This window comes from Schistocerca gregaria, chromosome 7 (genome assembly GCF_023897955.1).
Source record: "Schistocerca gregaria isolate iqSchGreg1 chromosome 7, iqSchGreg1.2, whole genome shotgun sequence".
In the NCBI taxonomy this organism is placed as follows: Eukaryota; Metazoa; Arthropoda; class Insecta; order Orthoptera; family Acrididae; genus Schistocerca; species Schistocerca gregaria.
Genome location: NC_064926.1, coordinates 452,395,015 through 452,408,117, shown reverse-complemented (window position 1 = coordinate 452,408,117; position 13,103 = coordinate 452,395,015). Strand labels below are relative to the sequence as shown.

At 43.6% G+C, this 13,103-nt stretch overlaps 1 protein-coding gene across 2 annotated transcripts in view; it reads right to left on the bottom strand.

Annotated features, from left to right (window-relative positions):
• The window catches only part of LOC126281171 (heat shock protein Hsp-12.2), a 99,423-nt gene that overhangs the window by 31,975 nt on the left and 54,345 nt on the right, over positions 1–13,103 (bottom strand). The window contains exon 2 of one of the 2 annotated variants that reach the window (XM_049979852.1): positions 11,522–11,608. The exons of the other annotated variant lie outside the window; for it this stretch is intronic. Within the exon in view, the coding sequence (XP_049835809.1) occupies positions 11,522–11,608 (87 nt within the window). The remainder of the gene's footprint in view (positions 1–11,521; positions 11,609–13,103) is intronic. 2 annotated transcript variants of the gene reach the window in all.

The window sequence follows — 13,103 nt, the reverse complement described above, 5'->3', positions numbered from 1 at the left end:
ACAGAACTAAATAAAAAGCCGACACTAAAAAGTTATTATGATAACGCACTCCAAATCAAAGATTCTCATTCAAAATAATATCTTTGGATTCTTCGTAACAGCGTAATCTTAAAAAGGAATAAAGTAATGTTCTTTGTTAGATGTGTACTGTAATCAATGAGCATACAATGCACAAAGCAAACTGCGTTATTTGTAATATTATCAAGTATAAAAAACGTAAGTGTAAGAGCCTCCTCACCTGAGTTCTGCAGCGAAGTAATAAACAATTTAGCATGTGAGGTCGACTCGTTTCAGCTTTCAGTTTTGTTCTATAGCAGTTTCGTACTCCAATATATACAGTTTCTTTATCAGTTTTCGAACGATAGGCCTAATTATTGTCTTACATTATTTCCCAAGGTTTTTTTTATAGCAGTTATTTCACGTCTGATCAGATATTTCCAGTTAACGATTTATGAAAGTTACGTACATTCGATACACTCGTGTGAAGTATATTTATAACAAACGTTAATATAAGAAGTTTTGAACTACAATACTCTTAAGACAGTGAACAGAACAATAGAAGAGCCATAAAGAATCGTAGTATCACAATGGATGATTCGTGGAGAAAGGGGATCGAATAAGTTGTTTTATTTAGGTGCAAAACCACTAAAACACGCCGACGCATGAAAAATGTATTGTCGCGTGACCTAGTAAACTTCCGTATCGACTCACTGCGTTCAACGACCTGTCCGGTACAGGCGGACTAAAGAGGTCGCACAACTCTATTCGTCATTCATCGTTTCCCTAGCCAGGGCATCTAACTAACACTTGTGCGATGCTCCCGGCTGTGGTCCGAGTTCACGAGTTGGAAAAAATTTTCACCACCAAGTTTTGGCCAGCATGGGGAGAACAGGTGGTGGCGTGTTCTCCGGAATCACGTAAAAATTATGGATTACATACACAGCCGATTCGCAGTGTCAGACTGCGACGTTGTTTATTATGCTCCGTCTGTCCGATGGGAATGATGAAGTTGGGAGCTACCTTCGTGCTATTCAGCAGTAGAAGGCTATATGCCGGTGTCAGGTTTCATGCATAACCATCGTCGTCAACAGCACAAAACTTACTTACACACACACACACACACACACACACACACACACACACACACACACACGCTCATCACAGTTACCTATACAGGGCAAATATACAGTACACAAATTTGACGAAGAAAATGTGCCCGCCCTTAAAAAAAAAAGGACGAATCCGAAATTATCCTACCGTTAAAATTATTTTTACCTGTAAAGCGACAGGAGGGGCGCTTTAGAGTATGAGCTTGGAACACACAGCGAACTGCGAACTTGGTTGGGACAGCAGTGAGATTTTCGGCAACACAGCGGCAGATGGCAGAAAAAAAGCTCGCGCGACAGAACGCAGACGACGCAAGCGAGCCCGCATCTGCTTGGCCATTAATCACACGATTCGCGCGAGGGGGATAAAGGAAAAGGGAGAAAAAAGCAAGCAAGCATGGCAGCTCGAGAAGAAAGCGTGACTACCGCAACCATACAAGGACAAATCTGTGTTTCCAAAATGATCAAATGAGGAGTAACGCTCCGTGGGCGTCGGCGTCGAGCCTAGACAAGAGAGAGCTTTCACAAAAAGAGAGGGACCGAACTAACATACATTAATAGTCTACTAAAAGAACCAATCTCTGTCACGAAATAATAAAGAACTTTAAATTTATGTAACATCTGACACAGATACTTCAGTGTCTAATGCGTTAGACCACTACATTTTCGTTAATATATAGAAACTTCGTGAGTCACTGTAATTGTGACACCGCTGTTGTTGTGGTCTTCAATCCGAAGATAGGTTTGAGGCATCTCTCCACGCTGGTCTGCGCTGCGACAACCTTTTGTCTCTGCTTATATACTGTGCGCTACATCCATCTGGTCTGCTAGTAAAGTTTTTACCTCTTTACATTCCCCTGAAATACCAGATTGACGACTCATTGATGCCTCAGGACGTTCCTATTAACGTACCCCGTCTTTTAGTCAAGTTGTGCCATAATTTTTTCTTTTCCCCATTTCGAGTCAGTACCTTCTCCCTCAGTCACCCGGTCTACCCATTCGATGTTTATCACTGTCTTGTAACAACACATTTCTGAAACTTCTGTTCTCTTCAAATCTCTTCCGTAGATTCCAGACAAAAGACCCCAGTAAATGGCTCCCTAATACGCGGTTCAAATGTTCAAATGTGTGTGAAATCTTATGGGACTTAACTGCTAAGGTCATCAGTCCCTAAGCTTACACACTACTTAACCTAGATTATCCTAAGGACAAACACACACACCCATGCCCGAGGGAGGACCCGAACCTCCGCCGGGACCAGCCGCACAGTCCATGACTGCAGCGCTTAGACCGCTGGGCTAATCCCGCGCAGCAATACGCGGTTCAGTCACATTAATGTGACCACCGTCTATGTTCGACGTCGGTGTCCGATTATCACTCACAGTGGGCAGGTGGTAGCACTAGCAGTGGAAAGCATACAGTGCGTGTTGGGCGACTCGGAAAACAGTGCAGTCGCTGTCGTAATGCGGAAACGGAATGATTTATTTAACGTAGAAAAAGGGCATGACTATTGGCTTTCGGGCCTAGGGCGGAAGCATTTCCCAAACGGCTAAGTTCGTTAAATGTTTGCCTGTCGCTGCGGTTAAAGTATATCGTGTATGGCAAAATGGCGCATCTAAAACCTGCGCATAGGCAACTGTGGTGCAGCACGGCCCTAGATGAAGGGTGAACAACAACTGCGGAGATGTGTACGGGAGAATACACGTGGAACTCTTGAGCACCTGACGGTTCAGATGACTCAAGCGACTACAAACAGTATCTCTTCAATGACCTTTCAGCGAACGTTGCTGCGTATAGTACTCAGCACTGGTTCACACACGAAAGCTGACTGCTGTTCATCGGCGATGAAGGCAGGAATTTGCACGCCGATACCGCAATTGGACGTCCACTGATGAATGTCGACAGTTGACGTTTCCAGATGAATCACTTTTCATGTTCCATCGGACAGATGGCTATTGGGGAGTACAGGTGAAACGCCTGAAAGGAAACACCCTCCAGCAGTCGTCGGAAGGAACCAGGCCGGAGGAGGGAGCGTTACGGCCTGGGGAATGGTTCCGTGGCATCCCCAGGGTGACCTCGCCATTCTAGAAGGCTCAATGGGTCAACACATCTCTGCTAGGGGATCATGTCCAGCGTTAGATGAATTTCTTTTCTCCTTGGCACGATGGCATCTACCAGCATGACAATGCAACGCTTCACACAGCTCGCAGTATACATGCGTGGTGCGAAGAACAACAGGCCGATTTACCGTATTCCCCTGGCCAGCAAACTCCCCGGATTTAAACTCAAGCGAGAATCTGTTGGACCACCTCGATAGCGCTGCTCGCACCACGGATCCGCAGCCGAGAAACCTGGCGCAGATGGCAACGGCACTGGGTTACATACCCGTTGATACCTTCGGCAACATGACTGGCTCTCTTCCTGCACTTTCGCGCTGTTAAGGGTGGTTATTCAGGCTTTTGACTGGTGGTCACACTAATTTGACTGGACTCTGTACTTGAATGTTTATTCGATGTTGACAAATTTCTCATTTTCAGGAGCAAAATGCAGTTGCCAACTACATTGTGTATCCTTGCTTATAAAATTGTCAGTTTTTTGCTAAAAAAGGTCCCAGTATTGGCTCAGTTGATTTGGCTACATTGTTTTACTGTTGGTTTACTTTCTTTCGTTTTCATTTTATAACTTCTTTTCAATGTACTGTCCTTTCGTGCACGCAGTCTTATAAGCTACTTGCCGTCTCCGATCGAATTACAATGACATCAGCAAATCTCAAAGTATTCATTCCTTCTCCATAAACTTTAAATAGTTTTGCGAATTTCTCATTGGATTTATTTACTGTTTGCTCAACGTATAGCCTGAATTCCGACGGGGATGGGCTAATGCCATGTATCACTCTCTTCTCAACGACTGTTCCCCTTTCAAGTCTTATAACTGCAGCATTGTTTCTGTATAAGTTGTAGACAATCTTTCTCTCCTTTATTTATTTATTTTTATATCTGCAATCTTCAGAATTGCCGGTAAGAGGAATCTGCCATTCTATTGGGCAATTACCCACCGCACTGCACTGAATGTAATCTGTCGTCCATTGGTACGGTCTGCTGCCGAAATCTCTCTGACGCGGTTGCCTCAGAGGGCGTCGTCAAATACAGACATATATGTAATGTGTGTATGCAAGGACCGCACAGTGAATAAACCGTCTTTTATGCTGCAAATTCCAGTCATTTCGAGATCGTGTTTTACCTTGTATGAAACCGAAAGTTATGGTGTACCGTCAAGTGAGATTTATAAAACTTGAATCCCAGACGTAAGCAGCATCGGTGGCTAAGTGAACATCAGCCTACACATCCGAAGACCCAAGGATCGATTCGGTTGGTTCTAGTAATATGGCATGCGAATCGGGTCGGGGTCTGAGTTCACGTTAAACTGCACGTGAGTCTACTCAAAGGTCGGAGTAAGGCAGTGAGAAACCACGTCCAGTGGCTGCTCCATGCCCAGTAATACACTGTTGTGTCCAAACCAACCTTTACTGCCGGCCAGGGTGGCCGAGTGGTTCTAGGCGCTACAGTCTGGAACCGCGCGACCGCTACGGCCGCAGGTTCGAATCCTGCCTCGGGCATGGGCGTGTTTGATGTCCTTAGGTTAGCTAGGTTTAAGTAGTTCTAAGTTCTAGGGGACTGATGACCTCAGAAGTTAAGTCCCATGGTGCTCAGAGCCATTTGAACCAACCTTTACATAGCACTCGTCAGTCCAAAAACTTTAAATACTGGATTAATAAAAAAATAGAGAAACTTTAAGGTGCTAATTTCAGTGATTCAGGTTTCTTCATAGTCTCTCCTCAATTGAGTACAACGTTCAGAACGTTCATACACTCATGCGAAAAAGTCAGAAAAGTCTTCTTCTGAGATGTTGGTTAAGTCACACGTAAAATCGACTTGAATATTGGTTATGTCGACAAAGCGTTGACCCTTGGCCATGACCCTTGGCTACAAGTTCACTATGCCTACTCGCAACTGACCGGTCGGATGCTCGACTGTTGTTTACAGTTGTTAGTTCAAGCTGACACCGATGTTACTGCGCTGAAATCTTTATACTCCAGGAATAAAATCGATCTCTGAATTTTTTTAGATTGATAAAGTAATAACAGATTCATGTAACGTACCTGATACCGTATTTAAAGATTATTAAATTGTATGAAACAAAATTTACGATACTATTTAATGTTACATCTCCAGCACTTGATCGGAAGTGGTGAAGTATCTGTGTATTAACGGACATAGGAACGAATATACCGCAACTTTTGAATGAAAGTACACTATGTGATCAAAAGTATCCGGACACCTGGCTGAAAATGTCTTACAATTTCGTGGCGCCCTCCATCGGTAATGCTGGAATTCAGTATGGTTTTGGCCCACTCTCAGCCTTGATGACAGCTTCCACTCTCGCAGGCATACGTTCAATCAGATGCTGGAAGGTTTCTTGGGGGATGGCAGCCCATTATTCACGGAGTGCTGCACTGAGGAGCGGTATCGATGTCGCTCGGTGAGGCCTGGCACGAAGTCGGCGTTTATCCCAAAGGTGTTCTATGGGATTCAGGTCAGGACTCTGTGTAGGCCAGTCCATTAAAGGGATGGTATTGTCGTGTAACCACTCCGCCACAGGCCCTCGTTATCAACAGGTGCTCGATCGTGTTGAAAGATCCAATCGCCATCCCCGAATTTCTCTTCAACAGTAGGGAGAAGAAGGTGCTAAAACATCAATGCAGGCCTGTGCTGTGATAGTGCCACGCAAAACAACAAGGGGTGCAAGCCCCCTCCATGAAAAATATGAGCACAACATAGCACCACCGCCTCTGAATTGTACTGTTGGCACTACACACGCTGGCAGATGACGTCCACCGGGCATTCGACACACCCACACCCTGCCATCGGATCGGCACATTGTGTACCGTGATTCGTCACGCCACACAACGTTTTTCCACTGTTCAATCGTCCAATGTTTAAGCTCCTTACACCAAGAGAGGCGTCTTTTGGCATTTACCGGCGTGATGTGTGGCTTATGAGCAGCCGCTCGACCACGAAATCCAAGTTTTCTCACCTCTCGCCTAAATGTCATAGTACGTGCAGTGGATACTGATGCAGATTGGAATTCCTATGTGATTTTCTGGACAGATGTCTGGCTATTGCACATTGCGACCCTCTTCATTGTCGACGGTCTCTGTCAACAGCCGAGGTCAGCCTGTACGCTTTTGTACTATCACATCGGAAATAGTGGGCCTAGTGATGTTTAGGAGTGGGGAAATCTCGCGTGCAGACGTATGACACAAGTGACACCCAATCACCTGACCACACTCGAAGTCAGTGATTTCCGTGGAGCGCCCCATTCTGCTCTCTCACGATGTTTAATGACTACTGAAGTCTCTGATATGGAGTACCTGGCAGTAGGTGGCAGCACAATGCACGCAATATGAAAAACGTATATTTTTGGGGGTGTCCAGATACTTTTGATCACATAATGTATCATGACATACGTTTTGTAGAAGCCATAGGATGATGTACAGTATCAGAAGCGAAATTCGTACACAGTTCGCAAATACCTCTAGCAAGACCTCAATTCTTGTTGACCAACATTAAAAAATCGTAGATAAAGGTAACTTATATTTACACTGAGTGATGATTTCCTTTCCCAGTTTCCAGCGAATGCTGCTTGAATGAGCATATTCGAAACTGTGGGCTCGTGTCAGAAGCATCTCTGTTCACATCGGAATGTGGAATTAAGTAAAAAGTGTTAAACGACATACTTAATGATGAGCTACGTCAATTTCCTCCACGCTATAGGGGTCACGGTAATATGTTTTAACTAATAGCAGACGGCTCTCTGAGAGATTAGACCATGTCAGTTGTCTCAACCAAAAACTGCATGAATTTATCTACGCGCCATACACAGTGGAGGATTTCCCCTATGAGTAGAGCAGAATATATTTTTTTTAAGAATAGCCAAATTTAGCATTTATGAATATCTTCGAATGACAGTGTGTGAAACGTGTATTTTTATTGTATGTCTGAAGGGAACTGCTTTCCTTATTGAAAGTATGGCGCAAGTAGCGCTGCTCTGCAGATGACCAGCTTCAAGCTCCTGCTGGTCTTTCCGCCGAGGGAAGTCCTGGAGTGCATACATAAAAGTAGTAAAGTGAATTATTATTTTATACTGTGATTTTCTTTTTCCACAACGAGTTGTTTAGATTTAAGCAAGCACCGAACATTAGATCATCTCGCCGTCGACATGAGTTTGTTCCAGTGAACCATGACTTTTTATTATTATTTACGTGAATACTACGTAGGCAGCAAGTGTCAAGTGACGTTATAGGGATGTGTAGGAGGTTTTGAGAGGAAAAAAAAATGCGTAATTGACTTTAGCGATCCGCGACGAAAATTTGCAACGGGCGGTCCACTTTCATTTTCTGGGAAGAACGCCCACTTTCCAAATGGATGCAGCCTTAAGACCTTGACGTACGTTGTCGGCAGGCTGTACGTAATCGTGGTGAGCGTTAAGGTTGGAAGCGGTGAGCGTATTTGCTTTGCTTGGCTGAAGTCAGCGGGCACCGTGTCACAACATCCCGTTAGGTGTCTGACGTGATCATATGATCCAGAAGGGGAAACAAAGGCCAGCAAACAGTTTAGATAACGTCCAAGACAGACCCTGTGAACTCAGGCGTGAGTCATTCCTGTTCTGCTCACTGAATCTCAATATGCCACTCTAGATAAACGAAATTTATCGTTAATATTCGTTCTTCTTTGTGTCGTATTACAATCTCCTGGTTTTATTGCAGTGCGTTGCCCAAGTTCTTTAATGTTAATTGTGTGTACCACGCTAAAATTTGCGTTCGCAAACAAAATTAACGGTCATAATGTAAAGATTTATCTGTTCCGGATGTGAGCAATGAAAGCAGAGACTTACGGAAAACAATTTTCTTTTAAGAAGATGGAAACCAAGGTAGCAATGATAAAATCCTCTTAATTCTAGTATGTAGATGGAGGAAAAAGAGAGTGTAAAGCGATTCAGAATGGATACAACAATACAAAGATACAGATAAAGCTAAAACTAGTAGACAAACTAGCCCTTTTGGCCGAAAGTAAGGATGACTTACAACTTTTGAAGGAGATACAGAAGATATTTAGCATAGAATGTAGACAAGGTTAACGAAATAATGATAGTGCAGCAAAAATTTTTGATCATTTATCTGGTGATATAAAATGTCTGACAGACAGCAAAGTGAAGTACAATTTGAAAACGAACTGAAAAAAATTTCTCCTTGACAATCCTGTTCCGTAGCAGAATTTCTATTATTGTAATGTGTAAAAGTTGGTGGGCAGGAATTACTAACTCACATCTACATATTGAAAAAAGTTGTAAATGTACAGCATGTAGCCATATTCACAACTTAACTTGCGATGAATGACTCGTTCCTCATCATTACGATTTATCGTGAAAAATGATCCATAGAACACGCAAGTAGCTAAGAAACTAAGATGAAAAATAAACGGTAGCAATAGGCAGGAGAATAATGATTCGCTAAACATAAAATATGATGAAAAAACATCTATATCTAACAGTGATTTGAACTGTTATCGTTATACCATTTTGATACAGTTTCACAGCTAGAAACTTTTACCAATCTCATAAAGTGTCCACATCCGTTGTCAAAGAGCAAAGCGATTTTCGGAACAAGACATTTTCTTAAGTATATTCTCATGTTACACTGTCTTCTCCCTATTTTTTTGCCCTTTTCCTTTGTTGGGTGGCCCTTTTTTCACAGGCTCACAGTTGCCTACTATTAGCTTGTTATAATAATGCTTTCGTATTGGCCGCTTAGTGTGGACATGTGAACACTACTGACTAGCTAGGCACTCGCGGATCAACAGTAGTTACATTTATTTTTTATTAGAGTTTATCTTGCGAAGAGTGAAACTGACAACCGGTTTTAAACTGTGAATGTCATAACATAATTTTTCGATGTAAAAATCATCACCTTTAGATTACTACATAGTTAACAGCTGCTTTAAGTTCAGCGAATCAGAACGCAGATACGTTTACACTGTGCTCCTCTCCTGACCTCCGCGGTTGTACCTTGAACATTTACTATTTAACGCATTCAAGCAAGTGTATTTGTTTGTAGAAGTTAGATTCTGTAATTTAGTTTCCTAGTATTTCACTATCGACTGTTATCTTTCTTTTTAAACACATGATCTGCTGACAGCTTTTTAAAAAGTTGAAACCTATACTGATACAGTGTAACCTGAGGCTGAAACTAGAAAAAGGGAAGACATTGAATCCGCATCCGCGAGGACGGCGGTTCAGATCCACTTCTGGTCACCCAATTTAAGTTTTCCATGATTTCTCTAACTCGCTTAAGGAAAATTCCGGGACGATTTCTCAGGAAAGTACGCGGTTTCTTTCCTTCCTCATCCTACTCTAATCCCAGGGTGCGTTTCGCCCCTAGTTACCTCGTCGACGGTAGGTGAAACCCTATCATTCCGTACATCTTTCGACTACTCTGTAAACAATCAGCATCAAATTTAAGCCAGAGAACTTAAAACTGTTAATATGTCACACCGGAATACACCACATACCCAAACTCAAAGAGAGAGCATATACCTCATGGAACGGAGAGTGGGAAACAACTCTATGGCAGAATGGCCGCCATTGCTATAAGCTGTAATCCCTACCCAAAAGTCCGTGATTCACGGATTGTCCTCGTAGCAACAGATGTGATTAGGATGAGTTTTAGTCACATTAACTTCCCTAGTCGCCTTCACCGGATAAACTATATAATTTCCCCTACTTTTTATGCAACTCGACATCATATGGTGGTTTAAATGCCACACCCATTCGCGTGACAGGTACAGAGACCATCAGGTAACTTAGTGCAAGAAACCCAGCTAAATGAAACGTCGGTATCCCACAATGATCCTCGCACCAAAATATGCAAAAAAATATCAAATTGATTATGAACTTTTTACAAGATTCAAACCTTTATATAAAAACACAAGCTTTTTTGCGCTCCACACGTATAAAAAAATGAAATGACCGTTTGGCATTGATGGTAGGGAGGCCCCATCCGGGGAAGTTCGGCCGCGGGGTAGCAAGTCTTATTTCAGGTGAAGCCAAATTGGGCGACTTGCGCATAGGTGATGATGAAATGACGAGGAGGACAACACAACACCCAGTCCACGTGTGGGGAAAATCTCCAGTCCGGCCGGTGATCGAACCCGAGCCCTCAGCGTGGGAAGCAAGCACGTTACCACTCAGCTAAGCTGGCAGACTTCCATCTGTATAAGGGGCGGTCAAAAGAAAATGAGACACATGGAAATAAGTAGGTTAACTGTTTTTAATTTCAATAAACTGTAGTACGTTTATCCCAGGATATGCAAGATATGCCGTGTTAGGATATTGGCCAGTAATCTGCGGATTGTACTGTTACACTGATTTTAATAACTTCTCGGCTTGATATTTTGTAACCACTCCGTCTACAGGCCACAAGTGGCCCATCGGGACCATCCGACCGCCGTGTTACCCTCAAGGAGGATGCGGATAGGAGGGGCATGGGGTCAGCACACCGTTTTCCCGGTCGTTATGATGTTATTCTTACCGTAGCCGCTACTATTCGGTGGAGTAGCTCCTCAATTGGCATCACGAGGCTGAATGCACCCCGGAAAATGGCAACAGAGCATGGCGGCCTGGATGGTCACCCATCCAAGTGCCGACCACGCCCGACAGCGCTTAACTTCGGTGATCTCACGGGAACAGGTGTATCCACTGCGGAAAGGCCATTGCCTTGATATTTTGTAACGATTTTTAATTTTGAAAAACGTGTAGATGCGTGATAATTTTGAAGGAGTATTTTTTTTACTGAAAAAACTATATTATATGCATGTTAAATAAAATGTATGCTACCAGTGATATCATATACCTTTGGTTGTACTCCTATCGTTACGTTCCTGTCAGAGACGGCAGTTTGGGTACGGTGCTTCAATTAACTAACGGCACATTTATAACTCGAAAACGAAGGATTTTCGGACCTATGTTTATATGAACTATATTTCTTATTTTGGTGCAAGGAAGGTTCCTTGCGCAAAAGTTTGTAAAAGCATTTTTGAAACAGACTGTACACTGACTGCCTATTTTGAGCTACTGTGCAGAAATGGTAAACATTTGCATATCCAAGCATGTAGTACACTTCATCACACTGTGGCGGAGGTTGCATTCCGTCTTGAAGGTGCTGCAGTTTTAGTGGCCAGCGGTGTGACCAGAAGTACGGCCGTGTGCACCAGTACTCCGAATCACAGAGCGCGCTGTGCCACAGTTGGAAAAAGCAGAGGAGAGTTAGGTAAGAGAGGTGAAGCGAGAAGCGGGCGTACCTCTTGAAGTTGGAGGAGGAGAAGAAGTCGGCCGGTGGCTCCCCCCAGGCGGTGCTGCTGCTGGTAGTCTTGGTCTCCGAGTGCTGGCTGCAAGGTTAGTCGGGTTAGTGTGTGAGAGAGAGACTGTGTGCTGTGGAGGCGCCCCAACACCGGGCAGCAGCATGCTGCGAGGGCGAAACACACCGCTGGTGACCGGCTGCCGTTACACGAATGGAGAAGCTCCAAGTGAGCTACTGACAGATGGAATAGCACTTGCCAATTAGAGAAGAAGTTGGCTGTAGTAGGTTGACGGTGCACTACACGTTTCGATCATCATCCCCCCACCATCCTTTTTACTATCGTTTATAAATTTCACACCTCCAAAGCCGATATTGGCATGAGACTTCTAGAATTCACTATGAAACTTTTACCGAATGAACTGAAGTAATATTCTCTTAAGCAAGCCAATAATACAATATCGAAACGTGTCGCGCATAGAGAACCCAAGCCAAACACTACGTTAGGTACAATCCCAGCTGACAATATCGACCACTTGCATCTTAGTGCAAATGTAGCCTACCATAATTAAATGTCCAGGCATCAAGTTCCTTTTGTGGTTATCCGTGTCCCCTTCCTTTGCGCTTTCAATCACCAATTTCCTCTTCTCAACCAGCCTCTCTTCAAAACAAATATTAAGAAACAGGTGGAGAGGCGTTTTTTTGTACGTACACGCTAAAAAGGCACTCGGCGACATCGCTCAAGTGAGTCAGAGAATCGAAAGAAGTGGATTGACATCGACCAACTACTTTCTGATCGTAGTCAACTGCTAACTAGAGGATTACACTTTGTTTAATGCCTACATCAAAGATATAAGAACGGACAATGGAATTAGCGATCGCTCAACCGTTTTGTGTTTGATATAGTCTTATTAACGAGCGATTAGAAGCGTTGAAAACGTTGTTGTCCGCTAGCTAAGGTTGGCAGCCAATGGTAAGCTCTTAATAGTGGTCAGTACCAATGGGCTTCTATCCATTCAACTACTGCAATGAGTCATCTGCCAGTGAGTCTATTTAGAGCGCGCATATATTATGTCTTACATTCTTAATCGTCTCTTGTGCGCAGAATAGAGTTGCATTAGTCTATTTGCACCATATAATAATTTGAAAAGGGTACACCAATAGACTTAGCTACTTATTGTATTTTATTTTTGTTACAGTGATTCTTTCGGAATCACTTTTACATTAAGGCACGAAATTATTTGCACGTTTACTTTCAAGACAGGTATGTCCGCGATGCTGAACTGCTTCAATCTAGCAAACGTCTTACGAAGCATCTGACACCGAGCGAGGTGGCGCAGTGGTTAGCACACTGGACTCGCATTCGGGAGGACGACGGTTCAATCCCGTCTCCGCCATCCTGATTTAGGTTTTCCGTGATTTCCCTAAATCGTTTCGGACAAATGCCGGGATGGTTCCTTTCAAAGGGCACGGCCGATTTCCTTCCCAATCCTTCCCTAACCCGAGCTTGCGCTCCGTCTCTAATGACCCCGTTGTCGACGGGACGCTAAACACTAACAGCCACCACACCACCACGAAGCATCTGT